This window comes from Psittacula echo (assembly GCF_963264785.1).
Source record: "Psittacula echo genome assembly, chromosome: 7".
Lineage (NCBI taxonomy): Eukaryota > Metazoa > Chordata > Aves > Psittaciformes > Psittacidae > Psittacula > Psittacula echo.
Window position 1 is genome coordinate 21,402,331 of NC_137740.1, and position 22,235 is coordinate 21,424,565.

At 47.3% G+C, this 22,235-nt stretch overlaps 2 protein-coding genes across 5 annotated transcripts in view; one reads left to right on the forward strand and one right to left on the reverse strand.

The window, feature by feature from the left end:
• Window positions 1–4,391: 4,391 nt before the first annotated feature.
• On the forward strand, window positions 4,392–21,904 carry SCYL3 (SCY1 like pseudokinase 3). 2 transcript variants are annotated; one of them, XM_080622278.1, is made up of 15 exons: window positions 4,392–4,482; window positions 5,196–5,341; window positions 7,606–7,897; window positions 8,404–8,589; window positions 9,239–9,352; window positions 10,280–10,336; window positions 11,076–11,178; window positions 11,764–11,875; window positions 12,543–12,620; window positions 13,556–13,695; window positions 14,437–14,624; window positions 15,166–15,337; window positions 17,180–17,323; window positions 17,925–18,661; window positions 21,578–21,904. In XM_080622278.1, the coding sequence occupies exons 3-15, from the start codon at window positions 7,733–7,735 to the stop codon at window positions 21,638–21,640; spliced, it is 2,259 nt and encodes a 752-aa protein (XP_080478404.1). In that variant the 5' UTR covers window positions 4,392–4,482; window positions 5,196–5,341; window positions 7,606–7,732; the 3' UTR covers window positions 21,641–21,904. The 2 variants fall into 2 exon arrangements, with proteins under 2 accessions (XP_080478404.1, XP_080478405.1); XM_080622279.1 differs by lacking the exon at window positions 5,196–5,341 and having other exon boundaries at window positions 4,466–4,482.
• Window positions 13,767–22,235, reverse strand: part of FIRRM (FIGNL1 interacting regulator of recombination and mitosis) — a 28,061-nt gene continuing 19,592 nt past the window's right edge. For all 3 annotated transcript variants that reach the window (XM_080622274.1, XM_080622273.1, XM_080622275.1), the window contains one exon: window positions 13,767–14,600. In XM_080622274.1, the coding sequence (XP_080478400.1) occupies window positions 14,583–14,600 (18 nt within the window). In that variant the 3' untranslated portion in view covers window positions 13,767–14,582. The remainder of the gene's footprint in view (window positions 14,601–22,235) is intronic.

The following is a 22,235-nucleotide window of genomic DNA, read 5'->3' on the forward strand; positions in this document are numbered from 1 at the left end:
GAACTGCACAGTCACACACAGGCTTTTCTTCTGAGACTGGCATTTACTCATCAGGCTTTTCCAGAAAATTAGTGTGAAGTTATTTAAAGCAGTTGCCCTTCTCATGGAATGTGTTTTCGGAGGAAAAAAAAAATCAAGTAGGTCCTTGGAGTATATGCAAACTATCAATGAAATTGAAGGAGCCTTTAATTGGAAGCTTCAGGTTAACAGGGAACTACAGCTGAGCTTCAGCAAATGGGTGCGGGTCTGTAATTGTAATACAGTTGTGACCATGCTGAGAATAAATGGTAGTGGAAAATCTCTGGCTGCATTTTTAGTATTCAATGTTAGGAGTTTATGAGAAAAGAATAAAAGATCGAGTATTTGTAGCTTTGCCTTTTCAGCAGCTAAAAGAAGAACATCATTTATCTGCAAGCAGAGCTTGGTAAAAATTACTCAGCACTTAGTAGCCTGAGGACAGAGCGTGCTAGCCAAGATGAAAACCAGCTGTGCCACTGTACTCTCTAAGGCAGGAGAGAGGCCGATTTTCCCTTTAATTACAGTTCCTGAGCCAGAAAGGGGGGGAAAGATGGGAACATGTAGACTTTTCAATCTATATCGCATTTCCTGTGGGTGCCAGGGGGAGTCTGGAGCATCTGACCTGTAGGGTAACTCTTTAATTATCTGTATTTATGGATTCAGTCCCCAAGTACTGTATCCTGCATAATATGGGGTGAGGAGAGATCTGCTTGCTTTTAGCAACTTCTACAACTCCTGTCCTTTCCTCCTTTTCCTCATTTCCCTGAGTTTGCGTAGCTCCTCTTCTTTCCTTGCAGCAGCAATCCCAAACCATCCTATGAGTATCCTCTTTCCCAGTCTGCTGCTAATTCATTAATGAGTTTGGTTAGGCAGGTGTTTGAGACATAATTAGGCTGTAAAGTTAATAGCACAATGAAATAAGCATAGGCTGAGAAGTTCATATGTCTGTTAGCTATTATTGAGTCTTTCTGCAGATGTACAGTATAATTTCAGTGAGCAACATACTTAATGCAGCAGCCCAAGATCTTGTTTTAAATTAGCATTTGTACCACACAAGTACTTAGGAGCTTACTAGGGCAACAGAGGGTGGGAAAAAGCAAAAGTAAACAAGTATCCTTGGCTTGGAGAGCTTACGAAGGACCTGACTCAGTGTTTTAAGTATCAGTGTATGCCTGGAGCTGTCTGGTAACAGTTTAACATGTGCATTTCATTCCAAAGTAAGACTGCCATGATTTTGTTTAATTTAATCCACTCTGGATTAAATGAAACAGGAACAAGATGTATCTTCTTTTGGAGTAAGTAGGACAAGCTCTGTTTACATACAAGAGATTTCAAGCCTCTCTGACAGGTTCCTTAATGGAAATCCTGTAATGCACCACTGGTGAGCTCAGCCATCCAATCTGCATGGGAGAAGGCTGAGAATAGATACAACCATCATTCCTTCCCTGGCCATCCTCAAGCAAAACAAAATACAGTGAAGCCGATTTACTGGTGCAACTTACTCTGCAGCTGCAGCCCTTAAAAATTGTCCTGATCTGGTCATTTTTTCTTTATGAGGTTAAGGAAAGAGCTCTGAGGCACCAAGAGAGGTACTGGGGTTGCCGTGTGGGCAGCAGAAGACAAGTGCTGCACTGCATGTAGTGCAAGGTAGATGGTGACATTTGCAACCAGTCTAGAAATCCACTTGAATGAGAACATGGGCTTTTCTGGAGTTGGTATGTTGGGGTCTCTGCCCCCTAAAAAGAGACACCTACTTCTGTTTATTAAGAAATTGAGTGCTTGACAAATAGCAGCAAAAGGTGACTATAATGTAGTTGTAACTAACGGAGGACATCATTGGGAGAGCCATTGGTGGCAGCTCAGGTCAGTGCTGGGAGCCACCCCAGCCCTGTCTCTTCCCTCTGCCTTTTCCAAAGGCCCTGTGGCCTGCAAGAGGAGGAAGCACTGGGAGACATTTCTGCAGTGCAAAGTGCAACTGCACCAGAGTCTGCTGGTCAGTGCTCCGTAGCTCTCCTTCTAGACCTTACAGGCTCTGTTCCATAGATGTGCTTCTTGCTCACAGTTATGAAGCTGTGTGTCTCTCCACTTTGCCAATCTTTTCTTGGTCAGTTGACTTAAGTCCAATTACAAACCTAATAAGGCACATGCTAAGAGGTCTGTAATCTTGCTAGTTTCCTGTCTACTATTTCTTCTACCTTTGAAAGAGAAGGCAGAGGTTCACACCTACCTCATTGGGTCCTGGGTACGCTCTGGGGGAGGCTACCTTGGCTGTTCTTGGGAAAGGCAAACCGCAAAGCTTGCAGGACAGAAGCCCAGCTCATGTGTTTGTACAGAGCCTGCCCTGAGCAGTGTGCAGCCTCAGCACCTCTTCAGTTTATGTGAAACAACAGACTCACACAGTAAAAGCAGATAAAGGGAGGGAGTGTGTCTCCACAGAGGCAGTCCAGCCAATCAAATACCTTATAAATGATGCAGAGCAACCAAAGTTTGTTTTTTTCCCCAGCAAGAGCCACATGAATTACACCACAGCCTGAGGCTGGAGCTAAGTGCTGTGAGTAGAAATCAGTTCTTGCTTATTAAGAATGTTCTGTTTTTACCTGCAGCTGTTCAGGTCTCTCAATCTCCTGCCATGCACACACAGAGGACATACAAACTCACCCGTAGGCCCTTGAATAAACTGGTGATGAATTTCCGCAGTTTCCCTGGTTTGCACACTGGGGCCATGGTCTTTTGCCATGGCTATCCCATTTGGGCTAAAGGCTTCAGATCTTTTCTACCTTTGAAAGAGGGAGGTGGTATATCTAACTTCATTTTTGTTTCTGTTCCTGTATGCATTATGTTACCCCATGATATGTGACATACTTTGCCTCGCACACTGTGTATGACCTATTACACTTCCCTGCATCCTCCTCCACCTCACATCATCTCTCTGCTTTATTTGAAAAGATCCAGACCATCCAGCAGCCAATATACCCCTCTGCCAGGGGAGTGGACTCCTCCTCCTCACATTCTGCCCCTCTGTTGGCCTGGACATGCCAGGTTACAGACCACCCACTGCACTCGGAAAAGAAAGCCTTCCTCTTTCCTTGCCTAAACACACAATGAAGCTCAGCAGAATGGGGTTTGGATCTGAGGGGATCCCTTCTTCTGTCCAGATACCTGTGGCTTTGTTGTGCTGAACAGACTCCAGCATAAACGAGCCACTGGCACTGGCCAGCAGACATCTGTCTCTGAGAGTATCTGCACTGTTCATGCTCTGAGCACATACAGGAAGGCTTCATTAGTAATGGGAGGGGGAAGTATATTGCTAAAGAATGCAGTCTGCAAAGTTCATGCCAGACTTGAGAGCACAAAACTTAATGCAGGCTGAACTGGTGGGGTTTAGTTACTAAAGAACACCGAGGCGCTAGCACAGCTTAGACCACCTTTGTCAACACGCTGCCATTGCCATTAAATCTTTGTCTAGACGCGGCCATGGGATTGGGGTGTGCTGCCGGGCTCTCAGCGCTGGGTTCACAAGGATTGAGCAAACCACATCCTAACATCCTGGCGCTGCATGAAACTGGAATAACATTGGCGAGATGAAAATAGTGTGTGAAAAGCCCGGACCTCCCACTGCACTATAGTAACTCTTTTCAACGTTCCTTGTGCCGTCCAAAATACTCACATGAAATCTCTCCCCGGAGTCACTTTACTCTGCAGCAAAGTGAGCAATTAGTTTTAACGGCGTTAAATACATCTCCTTATGATGCACGAGTTCCACCACCAAAGCAAGCGCTCAGGGCTGGCCCGGGGGGGTGTCAGACAGACCACCTGCCTCGTACGCGGGGCTCGCACCCCGCCTGCCCTTTGTTCAGCCTGCCCGGGAGCGCCGTGTGGGGCCGAGGAGGGGGCTGCGGAAGGAAATTAGCGCGCTGGAGGCAGCCGCGGACAAGGAGCCCGCTGCGTGTTCGAGGAAGAGATACACCATTGCCCAGGTGCCCCAAACCCGTAAACCAGGCAGCACAGACCGGCCGGTGGCGGGACAGTCTTGCTCTCTGCGCCCGCGGCATGGAGCAGCGGAAATGGCGGACGGGGATGGCGCGGACAGCCTTGGGGCTGCGCACAGCGCAGGCTGGGCACGGTTCTGAGGCCTGGGTGGGGCCGGGCCGGTGGCGGCGGCTGCCGGGACCCAACTGTCGCGAGGAACCAAAGTCAGCCCAAGCGGAGACTCGCCCATAACCAAAATGGCCGCCGTCGCTTCATGGGCAGCGCCCTCGCGCAGCATGACCTCACGCCCACTTCGCCCCGCCCCCTCTGCCCACCCCTCCCGCCGCCAGGGGGCGCGCAAGGCAGGTGGAGGCGCTCCGCCTGCCCCATTCTACGGCGCGGCGCTGCCGGAAGCGCGGGTCGGTGGCTGCTATGTGAGGGAGGGAGCGGTCGGCGGGGCCGAGGCTGCACCTCTCTCGGGCCGGCGGGGAGCAGGTGGGGAGGGGCGCGGGCAGCGGCGGGTGCTGGCGGGAAGGGGGGGGCAGTGCAGGGGGTGACCAGGCGCCCGCTCCTCCACCCGCCCCAGGGCGCTGGGGGTCCTGGCGGCAGCAGCTCCCCTGGCGCCCGGGCAGTGTCGCCGGCGGTGCCCGCGGGACGTGGCACCGGGCCTGGGGCCGGGGCTGCTGCGGCGGGGCACGGGCAGTCGGCACCGGCCGGCGGTGCCGCAGGCCTCGCTCGAAACAGGCGGGTGCTGCCAGCCCGCCCTCCTTGCGGGTGTTTGGCTCCGGCAGGTGCGGCAGGGACGGGGGGCTGCAGTCGGTGAGTGCTGCAGGCGGCGGCGTTGTGCCCGCAGCGGGTGCTGGGCTGGTGTTCTTTCGGAACCCTCCGCGTTAAAGTCGTGCTCTTCCGCCATGCCCGGTTCTCGGGGCTGGGCTGTCCTTCGGAAGGTGCAATAAGACCACGCTTGCTTTCTCAGTGGCTGTTGCCTGTTGATCGCCCACCTGCCTGCGTTTCTGGCACCACAGGGGGCCAGTAGATGTTGCTAGTGCCGAGTTGGGAAATCTGCTTTGGGAGCGAAGCTCCCATCACCTCTGACAGCAGCTCCCGGGAGGCTCTGCTGGCACAGGAGGTGGCGCAGGGCGAATGGAACGTCAGGAACTGCCTGACTCGTAGCCGTGGAGTGACAGGGTTTAGTGTCTGTGTTTCAGGTGGATGCCCCATACATGGTGTCATCACTCCACAAAGAAGCTAACCTGAAATCCCAACTCTTAACACCGTTTATGGTAGCAAACCCAAGTTGTTCTTAACGACCAGTCCCTCTGGCTTTCTCTGCTGAGCTCCTCTCCGCCTCAAGGTGCGCTGTGTGTTGCATCTAATGTTCATGTTTACAATTAATTGAAAATAAGATGTTAAAGGGTTATAACATGGGTAATGCTTTTAACTCATGAAACATGTGTGATCCTTATATAGTGTAGTTGTGTGATCGTTTATTAACATTGGAAGAACTCTTGTGTGGATTTTAGCCACACTGAGGCATGTTTTGGAGTGCTGTGAAAAAGAAAAGAAGCCAAGCAACAGTTTTGCAAAGCTGATATGTTCCTGAAAAGTGTGACTCGTGTTCCACCGGCTGCTGTTCCCCTTGGTTGTTCAAAGCTGGTTGCTTGATGGTGCTTGGCATTTGGTACTGAGACTTGTTGGGTTTCTGAGAGGCAGTTATGGGGGGGTGTGTGTGTGTGTGTGCTTGTTTGAAGCTGGCTGTTGTACAGTCGCACTCAGTAGGTAGTTACTTGAATGACTCCAGTGTTACAATATTTCTGAACTATGGGCATCTCTGAAGCCAAATCTGTAACCAGTGAATGTGTCCGTGTGTATCTGGAGGAGCACCACGCACACAGATACTTTGAGCTGTCCTATGCAAAATCTGACTGAGAAGTAACTACAGCAGAGCTACAAAACAAACCAAAGCTGAAAAGAGCCAAGAATAAGGACATATGCACTCAGCTGTGCTGCAGTTCAGACTCCTATAGGTTTCTCTTTGTTTCTTAAAGGTCACGTTAAAGGAATCAGCACTGAAATGTGCAGTTCCATCCCTAACACCAAAAGGGAAACATGCATGATCTGTAGCTAATACAGGGTTAGATTTTGGGTGGATCAGGACACAGAAGCTCAGTTAAAAGCCCACCAAACCACAATTTTAGAGTGTTGTGGTTGTTGTACGCTCACTTGGTACACTCTGGAGGGTGTTTACATCAAACAGGTAAGCACCATAATGTGTTCTGGTTCCCATATCTGCTGTGCTCATAGGGTTTATTCCTCCCAGCAAGAAGCACATCTGGAGTTGTAGTTACCTGTTTGTAACAGAACAGTTAACTAACAAAGGTAATTAAACGAAGTGTGAGCAAGGATTTGTATGGAGCCTACTAAAAAGGCAGCATTCTACTCCTTCACAGGGCTTCTGCTGACTAGTGGGTTGTGCAATTGGCATATTCACATTTAATAAAAACATCAGCTCATAATGTTTAAATATAGGACACTTTGGCGAGAGAAGGGGCAGTCTTTTAGGTAACTAATTCTTAACTGAAGCAGTGCAAAGAAGTCAGGAAACTGTGACAGACCACCTCTCTCTCTCAGAAGGCCCCCCCACCACTGATCCCTGAGCTCCTGGCAGGGCTTGAACTACATACATGGGTGTGGGGCCAGAGCAGCAGCTTTGCTGGAACAGGTCTGTTGGAGAGCTGAGATTCGCATGTTGTTGCCTCCTGAAGCCTCAGGTCACAGCTGGGAACAACCACCATAAAGCAATTCTCCAGTTGCAAAAAATACTTGGGGGTGGGCAGTTTTTTTACACACTTTTCCTGAAAACTGAGATTTTTGCTCTGTCCTCTTGTTACTAAAGATCGTTTGCTGACTTCCATGTACAGCCTGGTATTGAGGATCTTGCACCTAGCCTGTGATCACAGCCTGCTTACAGCACATATGCTCGGTCACTGTTTTCCAAAAGCCTCTGCAACCACTGTGTTTGTTTTACCGGTTTTGTATGCAAGGAAGCAGCACAAAAATCTGTGTCAGCCTCTTCCTGACAGAGGCTGTGGGAGGAAAGAAGGGTTGGCAGGCACATGGGATATTTGTCAGATGGAGAGAAGGTAATCTAGGGAAAGAGCATGCTGCTGGAGGAGGTTACCTGACATAGCTTCATTCTGTGGCTTGGAGAATTAAGGAATGGCTGCTTTGAAGGCAGCTAGGGGCTCCTTGTGCGTTAAGGTGGTGGCTGTCATGATTCCTAACTGCTGACTGTGCTTAGTCTGGATTAAACCTCTGGAGTAGGTATCTGCATGACTGGGGGTACTGGGGGATCCTGGGTTTGGTAGCCAGGTCAGGGACTAGTTGTAGGTGCTGTACTGTCTGTTCTGTTTGTCTGTGTGTCAGAGCTGGTGGTGTCTCTTGGTAATGCTGACACAGATGCCGACGCAGTCGTAGGGGTTCCTGTTGATCTGAACCCTTTTGTGGACATACAGTTTCCTTTACAAAATAAACAATGGTGATTTTATCCTTGTCTTTAAACTGAAGGAGAGGATCCTGACAGAGGGAAGTTCTTCATGGCTTTTTTATGCTTTGCAGAAAATGCTCTGAAGGCAAACTGGACACCACCTGCTGGAACTAAATCTGCCCAAAAAAATATCTTCCTTCACCCTAAGGCCTGTTTGTCATCAAGAGGGAACCTCACAACGGTCAGACTCTTCAAGTGATGGGCTCGGAGAACAGCGCTTTAAAGAGCTACACACTGGAAGAGCCGCCATTCACACTGCCAACGGGACACACAATTTATCCAGCTGTGCTGCAAGATGGCAAACTTGCTTCGGTTTTTGTGTACAAGAGAGAAAATGAAGATAAGGTTAATAAAGCTGCCAAGGTACTGTGGAGAGTGGGCCTGGGACAGGCTTGTCAGAGCAGTCCCTCCTTTTCCTTGGAGGTGTGGGAGTCATTTCATGAGGGTCAAACCCTTGGGGAGTAAAGAGCAGGAGAAAAGGTCGAAGTTGTTGCTGGCTGCAGAGAGCTGCCATGCAGGGGGACAAAAGGGGTGGCAGCCACAAAACTCAATGTGCACTGCATGATGTGAGCAGCGATGGGAAGTGCTGTTCAGACAGCAGTATCTTACTGGTCTCTTCCTGCAGATGTAAGTCGGAGAGTATTACTTGGGTACATCTACCCAAAATACTGTATTTATTCTGTGTAAGACTGACTGTATTTAGGTGTGTTTAAGTTCTGGAATGAGTGGCTGTGCTGAGTGCTTGGTCAGGAGCAGGGATGGGCTGTCTGAAGGCAAGCAGAAACCATGGCTAAAAGCACAAGGCTAAGCTCTGCAGCAGAGAGAGGTGCTTTGGGTGAGATTTAACAGATGTCTTTTGTTTCTGGAAGCACCTGAAAACCTTGCGTCACCCTTGCCTTCTGCGCTTCCTGTCTTGTACTGTGGAAGCAAATGGGATCCACCTGGTTACAGAACGTGTGAAGCCTTTGGAGATGGTCCTGAAGACACTCTCTTCTTCAGAGATCTGTGCAGGGATCTACGATGTGTTGCTGGCGCTCATCTTCCTCCATGACCGGGTAGGTACCACCAGCAGCAGTCACCAGGCTTTGGTGGGAGCCAGATGAAGTGTGACAGGAAAGTGTTGTACCTGGGCTTGCCTGGATGACTGTTTCATTCCTGATCCCTCAGAAAGACATACACAAACACCCCACAGTTCTTTTAGGCTGAAGCTGCTAAAATCATTGGCTACTTTATAGGAGGAAGGGTAATTGAAAATGGATTTGGAAATAAAGGAACAGTTCTCAATTCATGAATTGACATCTGCTTCCAGTGCTGCTTTAGGGAAATGGAATTGCTTGGACTTGGCATTTATTTACAGCTGTTGTCACATGTCAGAGATTGATGTCACCACTCCCCTGTTTTGGCACTGTGTGTTAATCCAGGACTGCATCTAAATCGTGGCTCAAACTGTAGCTTTTAGGTTTTGTGTTCATAGTTGGAGGGCTTCTCTGGATTAAGAGTTGCACTGCAAGGGCTGTGACAACTAGAGCTTTGTCTGCTCTAAAAACCCAGCTGTTCTACCTCATACCTGCAAAGTCCTGAACAACCTTCAGTATTGTGTGTTTTTTGGCAGCTTTCTCTCAGCTCCTCACAGTTCCTAATTAGTGCTGATTGAGATTTTACATCTTCATCTATTCCCAAGTCTGTTATCTTTTTGTGTTTTAGGGAAACCTAACACATAACAACGTCTGTTTATCATCTGTGTTTGTAAGTGAGGATGGGCACTGGAAGCTGGGAGGAATGGAAACAGTCTGTAACTTCAATGAAGCCACCCCAGAGGTAGGAGCCAAGAAAATGCATACTCTGATGCCTGGGAGAGGGCTCCTGGCCTGCTGAAGCTGGCCACCTAGCCAAGAGAAGGCCCAAGTCCTTTCAGTTACCTGAATTTACTGTTAAGTGTGTTGGCTTGCTTTCACCTTTGGCCTGAACCTTTACTCTAAGAACAATGTAACTATAAACCACAATGTCTGTACAAACAAAACCTAATTCCCCATTAGCCAGAAAACAGTTACTTTTCTAAGGGCGACTGCTGGCTGGTAGGTTAAGATTGAGGAGAGTGAGAAATCTTTGCTCCTTTGGACTGATTTAAAACAACCGGGGGGGGTTAAAAAAAAAAACACTTTAGTGTGAAACAGGAAGATCCAGGTTGAAATGAATCAATAAAGAATTTCAGTGATGTCTTAGCTTTCGCTGCTGGCATTTTCATTGCTTGCTAATGGTCTTAGAAAAATTCCTGATTTGATTTTTGCTGCATGCTGTGCAGAGTCATTGCTGCAGCCTGGCACTGCGTTGTAAATGTATCTTGCCTTTTCTCCCAGAGGATATACAAATCCTTCATGACCTCTACTGAGTGTCCCTGGCGTGTATTGCCTTCCAGAAAGGATCAGGCAGGCACACAACTGGCCTGTGTGGTGGTGCACAGCAATGCAAAGAGCACAGCAGTAAGACCTGACTGCTAAAGCTCATTAAGACCTTTCCTGTCCAGATGAATCATGTGGGACAGTAGGACTGAGGACTAAAGGGACAAGTTGGCTGTGATGCCCTGAAGTTGCTTTCTGTCAGCTTGGTGCTTCACACCTGCTGCTCTTGTGCTTCCCCTCTGGGCAGAGCAAAGTGCCTCCTGAAGGGGCAGGGGAGAACATGCTGCTGCTGCTGGGCACAGGCAAACAGTCAAGGCAGTTCATGTCTCCTCTCTTCTCCTTCTAGTTCCTCTGCCATGTCAAGTCGGTACGAGACCAGTCATGCATCCCTTGCGAGGAGATGGTGAGTAACATCACTACTTGGAACGAACTTCTTGCTGGCAACAAATAGAATGGTGATGTTCAGGAAATAATCTTTATTCACACATTTTGTTTCCATATGCCTGAATAGGAGGTTGGCTATTGGATATCATGTAAGGTTTACTCTCTTCCTTTTTTCCCCCTTTTCTATCCCATCCCTGTTTTGGGAATTATGTTGGGCACAGGAAAGTGACATTTTGAATGAGGAGTGATGGGGACAGCAGGTTCTCATAATATTTTTCAAACACTTTGTGTTGCAGCTTTAATGCTTCTGAATCACCAAAGCTTTGCAAAAATTACAGTGCAGTTGCTGAGACTGCCTACATCACTGTGTTGTGTACCTTCGAAACAGCCTCTTCTCACTTTTTAGTCACCTCCTATCCATTAAGCATCCTCTGAGCTGCTTATGCTAAAGGAGCACTCTTTCTCTCTCCAGTTATCACCTGTCTCCATAGAAATGCTGGAAGCTGCTGACCTGCAGGCACTGCAAGCATTCACTGGGGAATTGTTTCATCATGATGAAGTTGCTCCTTTGGGTTATAAATTCCCCCATGGAGGTTTTTTTTAGCATAATAGTCTACTTGTAGGGTACTCAGTGGAGCTTTGGTGCTATAAAAAAAAATTGAAGAGTGCATATGGTGGAGGGTGGGAATTAAAACTCTTGGAAACTACTGAGCATTTCATAAACTCCTGCTTTGCTGATCTTCTGTGTTTGTTTTCAGTCTGCAGATTTCAAAATTCTGCCCAGCAGCTACGGGCACGCAAGGGATGCCTTCGCGTTTGGAACAACAGTTGAGAACCTCCTCACAGTCCTCAATAATCAGGGTGAGGAATGACAAGTGTTTATTTTGCTATCCACAGGGCTCTGTAACTTACTCCTTGCATTAGTTGAGCCATTTTGTTGCGGCTGGCAGATGTGCTACACATTCAGTGGCCATTGGTGTTCTTCGTGTTTGCTGAGTTAAAATGCAGAGTTCAGCTTCTCCTGTATTCCCCTTTCCCTGTGTTTGGATGTGCTCAGATGTGGCTGGAGGTCACCAGCTTGTGTAACATGAGCACTTACAAACCTGCTCTGCAGCAGTCAGCTCACCTGATCATGCCCCACCAGCCACTTCACCGAGGGTTATGGATGCAGGAGCATGGATGTTGTGTACTGCAGCTTAGCAAGGGCCCTATAGCAGGGAGGGAACAGGAAGCTTCTTGGGAAGACAGTAGCACTCCTTGGTGCCCCAAAGGCCAAGCAGCTTTGTCAGAGATAGAAATGCTGTTTTCCCTTCCTTTAGGCCAGATATGAGCAACTTTGCTATCAGATAGAGCTAAAAATTATGTCTTTGGGAGGATGGAGGACTACTGAACGTAGCTTGTTTAGTGTTGAGAGGGAAATCTAACTGTAGGTGCTCTGAATTTCAGTTTCAGCAGATATTCTCTCCAGCTTTCAGCAAACCTTGCACTGTACACTGCTGAATCCAGATCCAAAGTGTCGTGCACCACTGTCCAGCTTACTGTCTCATGAGTTTTTCAGGTAAGGAAAGGAATATCCTGCTTCTCTTGGTGTGTCTCGATACTGCTTGTTTCTGCGTTGCAAATATGTTCATTTTGTGAAGGTGTGTTACTTTTCAGATGGGAAGTGCAGACTTTATTCCTGCCTCTTACAGGAAAGAGACTCCTTAAATTAAGAAAGCATTATCAGCCTTCCAAATGAGGTGCTGAGCTGGCAGTGGTGGCAAAAGCATGTCCCTTGGTCACATGCAGTCAGTTGGATGTCCCCGTGCTCATGGGAGGTAGTGGGAAATGCTGTAGAAAATAAAGTCTTTAGCAGTGCCACTGGAGCAAAGCAGGCTCTGAGATAATCCACAGAGGGCTGTGCCTGCTGTCCCCCGAGTGCTTCTCTAGGTGGTGGTATTCGTATAGGGTGGCACTTGTATTTCATCATTGCCCTGACCAGGTGGTCAGAGGTGGCTGGTGCCACACTGTGACTTGGTGACTTCAAAGTGCAGCACTGTGCAGGGGCAGCTTTCGGGTGATGGGTCACACCTCCATGCTGATGTCCTTGGTCCACTGGCATTTGACTTGTATCCCTCTGTCTAGTTCTGTCTGCTAAAAGGAGGATGGGGATTTGCAATCTCTTCATTGTGAGTGGTTTAGTATCAATAAGGATCACATTTGACTGCCTATGTTTCTGTGCTTAGGAATGATTTTCTGGAAGTTGTGAATTTTCTGAAGACCTTAACACTAAAATCTGAGGAGGAAAAAACTGAGTTTTTCAAGTAAGTGAAGGAACTGTAATCTGGAAGCTTCTTATTTCATGAATTTCTTATTTCAGACTGTGGGAGACATGGGAAGACTGGGAGCCAGAGAGGTAGTTACGTGGGTGATTTTGATTGCTTTGGCGGAATATTTTTTGCTCTCTAAAATTTTGGGTACTTGAGGCAAAATAATGTTTGCATCAGAGAGGAAATTTCACTCCCTGCTTTACCAATTTCTTGTGAACAGTTTGGTGTTTGGGAGGAGCGATGCCTACTGGGCTCTGCACCATTCTGATACTCGCCAGCCTCTGGCGTAACACTGTGCACAGCCACGTGGACAGTGGAGTTTTTACCTGCCACAGATCAATTGCTGTCAATGGAGAACCAGTCAGAAACTGGACTGTAGTGACATGTGCCACTTCAGGGGTGCTTTTCTGAATCCTGTCTGCTTGCTAGCAGCTGGGTTGAACTCTACAAGGCCAAGAAGAACTGCTTTCTCAAGAGTACAGGCATACGAAAAGGAAAGAATTTTTCCATTGTCCATACTCTAATTGAGTTAATGCACTTTGTGGGGCATAATACTGATGGTATTAGCAGAAGTTAAATTTTTCAGGTTCCCTTCCACCAGCTTTAGCTGCACTGTTCCATCTCCTGCTGTACCATGGCAGAGCAGGAATCATTTGTAAAGCCAATATGTATGCTGTAGTGTTGCAATAGAGGAAAGAGGGTGGCCTAACAGTGTCTCTGGCTCCTGTTTTGTGTTACCTTTACCTGAAAGCCTCAGGCAGAGCAGAGCCTTGTCCTTCCCTGTTAGAGTGCACACAGAGTGAGAAGCTGCGATGGGACGCTGTTTCTAGATGAGGCAGGCACAGAAAGAGGGGAACGTGATACTAAGGGAAACAGTCATAAATGCATGAAGGCTGTCTTGATACTAATTGCTGTCTCCTGGAATGCAGATTCCTGCTGGACAGGGTGGCTGGGCTGTCAGAGGAGCTGATAGCTTCACGGCTGGTGCCTCTTCTACTCAATCAGCTCGTGTTTGCAGAACCTGTAGCTGTCAAGAGTTTTCTTCCTCATCTGCTGGGTCCAAAGAAAGGTGACCTTTAAATATTTTCTCTTCACAATTATTACTGACATGTTTGGAATGAATTCAGAGTGGTCATTCCATTCAGTCAAGGGAATAGTGGCATTTATTGAACCAGAACAAATACCATAACATACAGAACTGGAAAGGACAGTTACGTGTGCTTCTCCATTTGCAGTACTTGCCACTGCTCTGCTGATGCTGGGAGGAGAGTTAGAAATTGCTTGGGCATTTTCTCAGGTTTACATGTCACACCAGCCTCCCAGTCCAGGTCTTCCTGGTGGCTCACTGCATTACCCCTCTTCCCACTTTTCCCTTACCCTAGCTGCTCCTCTTTCTTCTGCCACTGCACTTTCTCCTGTAATGGGTGCTCAGTCTCTTCCTCTTTCCTCTGTAAGAGGTGTTCAGCATGTCTTGCTGATCCCCAGCTTTCTGTCCTGGCTCTTTGCCTCCTCTCTGTTAATGTTTTTCCTAAATAGCTATGGGGGTTTCAGTCAAACAGTACCTGTCTTGTGACTGTTTGACATTCAATGTTCAGAGTCATGACCATTGAGCAGTGGACATTGGCACTGGCCTCTCCTGCCTCCCATCTCTGACATCCCCAGCAAGCTGTGTTGGCAGCTGACAAAGAATCCGACCCGGCAGGGGAGTGACACTGTAGATATTGGCTCTGATGGTTTCCCAGTGAGTAGCTTTTGTGTGAGCTGTCACTTGCTGAAGCAGACTTTTCCTATTTTCACCTCTCTTCCCTAGAGCAAATTGGAGAAAGCCAGACCAGCTGCCTCCTGTCGCCAGCCTTGTTCCAGACACACGTCATTCCTGTGCTGCTGAAGCTGTTTGAGGTTCATGAGGAGCATGTTCGAATGGTGTTGCTGTCTCACATTCATGCCTATGCAGAACTATTCTCTCGGGAGGAGCTGAAAAACATCATATTGCCACAGGTTAAGGACAGCAAAACAATAGGTTGTATATCCTAGAATATGGGATTTCTACTGCTTGGCTTGGTTCTTAGCTTGAAGTTGGGATCTCGTAGTTGGCCACAAACAATTTGCAGCCTCCTTTCTATGCAAGCCCCAGCCCTTACACCCCATCCAGATCTGGACTACTGCTTTTGTAAACCCAATGCCCTCTGAAACATACACCACTTGTGCTGGTAACTGTTGGCCTTGACTGACAACCTAACAAGAAGAGGCTGTGTTCCTGTTTCACCCCACCACTGTCAAGGATGGAGGAGCAACAGGTGTAAGCTTGGGGTGCCTTGGCCTTGTGGTCAAGCACTCATCAGGCACTAGGACCCACCCTCTTTAGCTTGTCACACAAAGTGGAAGGTTGATTTTATGCTGCGGAATAATGTCCAGTATCTACTGAGAGCTGTGGGAGATGGTAGAAATGAAATGTGCCACCAGTATAACATTTTAAGGGGAAAGAAGTGAAAAAACAGTATTTTCTGTTCTTGGTCACGTCGTTCTGTTCTTGGTGTAGGTATTGTTGGGCCTTCGAGATACCAGTGACTCCATTGTTGCGATAACACTGCACAGCTTAGCAGTTCTTGTCTCCCTGCTTGGGCCTGAAGTAGTTGTGGGTGGAGAAAGAACCAAGATTTTCAAAAGCTCTGTACCAAGCTTCATGAAAACTGCAGATCTCTCCCCGGAAGGTAAATGATGCGGTCAGAGTTGGATTCTCGTTTATTCTGTCCAAGCAACATGGGGGGAATTTCTTGGAGGATTCATCTGTTGCTATTGACAGATGAATCATGGGGGGGGAAAGGCAAGCTAATCTGCAGCTAAACTGTAATTCTAGATTAGGTGCTGTTTGTGGATACAGAATTGGTATCAGAGGTATTTTCAATGTAAGAAATAGATGAAAAAATTTAAATCTCTTCTTCATTTAAGAATCTCTGTAAGTAAAGGAGATTGTTAAATATGTTTGGTGAATAAACTATACTACCCCTCTAAGGGACTAATGGACTTACCCAGATAGTTGTTTAATTTTCCCTCCATCCTTCATGTTTTAAAAACTAGTAAATGTCATCCTCTTCCCCCAATTTCTATCCATAGATTGGAAAAGGAATACGAACTTCCCTATTTTCTCAGCTCTCTGGAGACTTTTCAGCTGATCCAAATGAAGACAGTAGTCCCTACACCTGCTAGATAACTTGGAACCAAGAGTACTAAGGGAAAGCTTTTCTGGATATTGAAACTAAGAATGCTTGTAACTGGAGGGAAGAATCTGCATTTGTTGTACTTTAGGCATATAGATACCAAATGAAATACATGATAGAGATCAATTTAAGTATAAATGTTTTCTTCCTGATTATGTGTGTACTAACAGCTACCACCCCTTATTAAAATCTGTGGATGGCTCATTGCATTACTGTTCTTTACATTATTTTAGTAAACTATAGTAAATAAACTCTAAATGGATTGCATGGTAAAACCATGTTTATTTTTCAGAATATATTTAAAATTAGACCTGATTTAAGTTTAGACAAACAACAAAAAAACCCATCTTTGTCCTCAACAGTGATCTGCAAAAAACAGTACTAAAGGCTGAACCTGTAAGGCTGCTTCATCTGCTTGCCTAAGGCCTGAGAAGGACATACTTTTTATCAGGGGCAGTCTGGGGAGGAGTGGGTTCTGTATATTAACTGCCATCCTTTCCAGAGCCACCGGCCACGTGTCTGGCTGCACTGGTAGCTCCCAGCCCAGGCAGGTGCAGCTGGCTGGGAGCACAGATAAGCCATGTGGAAGCAGATGCAGCACTGACATTCTGGCCATGCTGTCCTGAGATGGTGGCAACAGGGCCTCATGCAGCCAAGGCATCACCACCACCACTGATCATATGCTCCAACTCCCTAGAGTGAACTGGAACAAGGTGCTTGCCAAGTGATTCTCAGAAACAAACCTCCCTTCTGCAGCTTCAAAGCATGGCATTGATTGCCTACCACCCCACCTCACCTCGGGTGTGATGAGGGAGGCTGTCATTCAGGGTAGGGACTCGGTACTGTAAGTTGCCTTGCTCATGCCCAAGCATAAAAGAGGGTTTGTGTGGTTGCATGAGTTTGCTTGTGCTTTGAATTGCTGTGGCTATCAGTACTGGTTTTGTATGAGAAGCAGGTAGCAGGGGATTTGTAACACCATTCAGTACAGAAGCTGGTATTCTGGATGCAGCCAGGTGGCAGGCAGCATTTTTTAAGCCTCTGATCATAATCAGTTTGTTCGTTGTGTAGTTCTTGAAAGAACGTATCAGCAAAACCTGACCCTTTAGAGTTATCTAAACTTTGTACTGGCAAGAGCTGCAGATGGCAGGAACAGAGGAGTACTGTTCTAAATACAGATCAAGAGGCACAGCTGTTGGGTTGCTGCACCCATCTTCGGTCAGTATTCCTTGTCAGTGTTTGTTGTAAGTAAGAATGTTCCAATGCTGCGGGCAGGTTCAACTAAGACTGACACTACACCTTATGGACTTGGTATCCTCTTTTCTTTTATCCCTGCAGACTCCCCCAGTCATGTTGTAAGCAATCAGAGAAATCAGACCTCACGGCCCTTGAAGAACAATTCTGGTGTGTTCCCCATCTCTGGAAATGTACTTGTCAAGAAGCTTTCTGTGCGACAAGACAATCCACTGGCTTTAAAGACAGGTAAAACTTAGCCCTAGCTCTTCCTTTCTAGAAATAAAGTGTTCTACAAATGAAATGTTGCTTGAGAAGATGTTAATTTCCCCCTGTGCTCACCTGAAGGGTTCAGTGAACCAAGGAAGGGAACAACAAGGACGCAGAGTGCAACCCTTGACTTTCTAGGGAATAGTTACTTGTGAATTTGATATAGACATACTGCTGCCTGGCCAGCCTTGAATTTCTGTTTCCTTACTGCTGGTTCTCTGCTGTACTTCCTCCCTACCCCTCTCCCACAACTTGGCAGATACCCCAGGTTTACAGGTCACTCATTCTCTGGCCTCTGAAGCTAACTCAGTTTACTTCCATGGCCTTTTTTCAGTCACCTATTGGTTACAAGAAGTCAGCTGTTATTGCCCCAGGGCTCTGGGATGAATACCCGTCCTTTGCAAGTAGAGGGGCCGTGCTCTCTAACTTGAGAGGAGCTTAGCACTGAAGCATCTTTTCAATCAGCATTACTGGCTTATTTCTATGCCAGGTGCTACCTGTGATGTAAAGGAGTTTTAGGCACAACTCTCTCTCCACTTGCTTTCTTGAAATAAGCATGTAACACCTTTGTCTTCCACAGGTGAACAAGACATTCAGTCCCCACTGAATGGAATTCCTGGAAACATTAATATGCTGCAGAGCAGCAGGAGCTCTTTGACTACCTCCGAAAAGCCAGCAGAGGAGTGGCCAGACTGGAGTGAGCCAGAGGAGACAGACACTGAGAAAACTGTGAACATTCAAATTCAGCCCAGAGAGCCACAGGGCAGTGTGGGACTTTATTTTGCTGAACGTGATGTAGATGAGAAGCCTTGGGATGACTTTGAGCCCAGCAGCCCTAGTCCTGAATTGCCCTCAGGAAATTGCCTCGCTGTGACCCAAGCTGATGCAGTTGAAATGCCAAGGTCTCTGCACAGTGCCCCTCAGCTGAGCCAAGAATTCAAAAGCCTCAGACTGAGTCCCCCCACAAAGTCCTGCCCTGGGAACAGCTGGAGCAAAGATAAGTGGGACCAGCAGGAACAACTGGGAGAAACTGTGCTGCCAAAAATGACCTTTCAAGAAAGGTTGAAGTCTTCATCAGAGTCTGGCCTAGGAGAAGAATTCACAATCAAAGTGAAGAGGAAACCCATGCATGACCCAGAGCTGGACTGGTTTGCTGACATGATCCCAGACATTAAACCGTCTTCAGCTGTCTTGATTTTACCTGAAGCGAGAACAGAAGTGGTTGTTTCCAGTCACTCTGGTGCAGTACCCAGCAGAGAAGGTGCCTCCCAGAATGTGCTGTTTTCATCCAAATTTGCAGCAGCTGATGTCATTGAGGTAAGAGGCTTAGGCAGTGAGGCTTAAATGACTGCACACTTCAAAGGATCCTGAAGCATGTACCTGGCACAGCACACACTGCTGTAGCACCAGCTGGCTCCCTAATCAGATGATGGATAACCTGAGGAAGTAGTAGTAGCATATGCCCATACAGTTGAGTCTTTATGTGTGAATACAAGATGCTGAGCTCTGAATGATGCATCTTATCAGGCACCACATAGTTCAGTGTGCCATTACTACAGCAGTAAGAGAGCTCTGTGAATAAACAGTGAGGGAATGGACTTAACATAGAATCATAGAATAGTTAGGGTTGTAAAGGATCTTAAGATCATCTAGTTCCAACCCCCCTGCCACGGGCAGGAACACCTCACACTAAATCATGCTACCCAAGGCTCTGTCCAACCTGGCCTTGAACACTGCCAGGGATGGAGCATTCACAACCTCCCTGGGCAACCCATTCCAGTGCCTCACCACCCTAACAGTAAAGAACTTCCTCCTTATATCCAGTCTAAACTTCCCCTGTTTAAGTTTGAACCCATTACCCCTTGTCCTATCACTACAGTCCCTAATGAAGAGTCCCTCCCCAGTATCCTTATAGGCCCCCTTCAGATACTGGAAGGTGCTATGAGGTCTCCACGCAGCCTTCTCTTCTCCAGGCTGAACAGCCCCAACTTTCTCAGCCTGTCTTCATACGGGAGGTGCTCCAGTCCCCTGATCATCCTCATGGCCCTCCTCTGGACTTGTTCCAACAGTTCCATGTCCTTTTTATGTTGAGGACACCAGAACTGCACACAATACTCCAAGTGAGGTCTCACGAGAGCAGAGTAGAGGGGCAAGATCACCTCCTTCAACCTGCTGGGCACAGAATCACAGAATCCGGAGGGTTGGAAGGGACCTCAAAAGATCATCTAGTCCAACCCCCTGCAAGGGCAGGGTAACCTAGAGTACATCACACAGGAACTTGTCCAGCCATGCTCCTTTTGATGCAGCCCCAGATACAGTTGGCTTTCTGGGCTGCGAGCACACACTGCAGCCGGCTCATGTTCATTTTCTCATTGACCAACACCCCCAAGTCCTTCTCTGCAAGGCTGCTCTGAATCTCTTCTCTGCCCAACCTGTAGCTGTGCCTGGGATTGCTCCGACCCAGGTGTAGGACCTTGCACTTGACATGGTTAAACTTCATAAGGTTGGCATCAGCACACCTCACAAGGGTGTCGAGGTCCCTCTGGATGGCATTCCTTCCCTCCGGCGTATCAACTGAACCACACAGCTTGGTGTCATCAGCACACTTGCTGAGGGTGCACTCAACCCAATGTTGAACAAGACCAGTCCCAACACCGATCCCTGAGGGACACCACTTGTTACCGGTCTCCAGCCGGACATTGAGCCATTGACCACAACTCTTCGTGTGCGGCCATCCAGCCAGTTCTTTATCCACTGAGTGGTCCACCCATCAAATTGATGTCTCTCCCATTTAGAGACAAGGATGTCATGCGGGACAGTGTCGAACGCTTTGCACAAGTCCCGGTAGATGACATCAACTGCTCTGCCCCTGTCCATCAGTTTCGCAGCCCCATCACAGAAGGCCACCAAATTGGTCTGGCAGGATTTCCCTGTCACCAAGCACTTTGTTGTTTTTCATGTGCCTTAGCATGCCTTCCAGGAGAATCTGCTCCAAGATTTTGCCAGGCACAGAGGTGAGACTGACTGGTCTGTAGTTCCTTGGGTCATCCATTTCCCCTTGCAAATGGGGGTTATAGTATCCTTTTTCCAGTCATTGGGAACTTCACCTGACATGTACACTACTACAGGCACTGCTGGAATTTTAACTCCAGCTTTTAATTTGTGCTGCTGTTACCTGGTTGCAGGACCCTACACTATGCTAGAGAGAGGGCTAGTTTGTTGGACAGGTAGAACAAGGCTGGAATCCTGTCTGCTGAGCAGGCATGACACTGTGCACAAACAGAAAGAGGATGCTCGGGATTTAATTATACTCCTAGCTCTTCTAGGAAAACCAAATAGCATTGTAAATAAAATACCAGGAAACCAAAACTTCTGGATTACAAAGCCAAGCTTTTGGGGGACATTTTTTTTTTTTCGTGAAAGAATAGCTGAGACATTTCTCCACTTCAGAACCAGGAAGGTTATAAAACTGCCTTTTTTAAGGAAGCAGGTAAATCCCTCTAGTCCTGTCACTGAGACTCTGGAGCCTGCTTCTGTTTAGGAGGGATGGTAGCACTCCCAACACCCAGTTGAACATACAGTTCTGTTAGGGAGTAGGTGTTGATTTCAAGTTGTTTTGCTAATTAAGCCTCAAGAGAGCTACTGCAGGGGTAGCAGGTGGCATGGGGAGAGAAGCTTGGGATGTAAATTGTAGTTGTTTATGACATTTGAAAATGGTACACTGTTTCACAGTACAGAAGTACTGTTGTCATAACCCTATTTTTGGGAAGAGGGGGAGGGAAGAGTCAACCACTGTAGTGCAGACAGTGTTGTGGAATAGAATAGCAGCTGTCGGTGGACAGGTGAGATCAAACTCTGTGTTACAATACAGCAGGACAAGGGCTGTTTCCTAGGGGGAAAGACATCATCTAGTTTACAGCATCCTGTTCTTAATGGGAGGTGGTTTTACTACAAACAGTTCCTGCTTTAATTTTAGGAGAATTATGTAAGACTCTCCCTGTTACCTTCCTCTTGTCTTTAAGATGTTTCCTTTTGTAGTTACAAGTTCATTAAGACAGAAAGCTGCAACTACTGGCACTTCATTTTTTGCCTTATGAGGGGCTTTCAGCATTCTGGATCAATGTCTTGCTCTGCTAGTACAAGCTGCACAGGCTACAGCCTGGCTCCTGTGCTGTGCTAAGTACAGAAGTACAGTACATGTGCCTTAATGTTGGTAATTTTATGTGATTCTAGGCTGAAGCTGCAGGCTGGGGTGAAGAGGAGGAATTGAACTGGGAAGATGATACTAACTGGTAATGGGACTGAAAGAAAGGCAATTTATGGTTTGCTGGATTCTGTAAGAGAAGTCACAACTTCCCCACTACAATGGATAAGTACCTCAGCATTGCTTTTGCCAGAAGGCAGGCACTTGCTGCAGCAGCCAGCAAGATCCCGTGGGGCCTGATATCTTGCCATGAATACTCCTTTCCAGTCTGTGCCAAAAACTGCAGGGGTGAGGCCTGCACTCAAGCAATGTGCCCAGCTGTGGTGCATGCCGCTGCTACCAGAGAGGAATAGCGTGACGGGTGTGTTGGTGCTGACGTGCTATTGGAGGCCAAGAGTGGTGTAAGCAATTGTTCCAGAACTCACCCCTGCTCTGAAAAACTGATAACAATAAATTAAAGTCACACTGAGTTCCTTGGTTAATGTGTCTTATTTTTCCTCCAGAAAAGTAAAGCTCTTAGAAATGGCTCCTTTCAAACTTTCTAGCTAAAAGACGCTTTTAAGATAAATGTACAGTTTACTCCTTTATTTCTGTTTGTATAGTTCTGTCAGTGGATGGCACAGGAGGTGCTAGGAAGCGTGCAGTGAAGGACCACTGAACACAAACTACTTAAGCACTACATTTTTT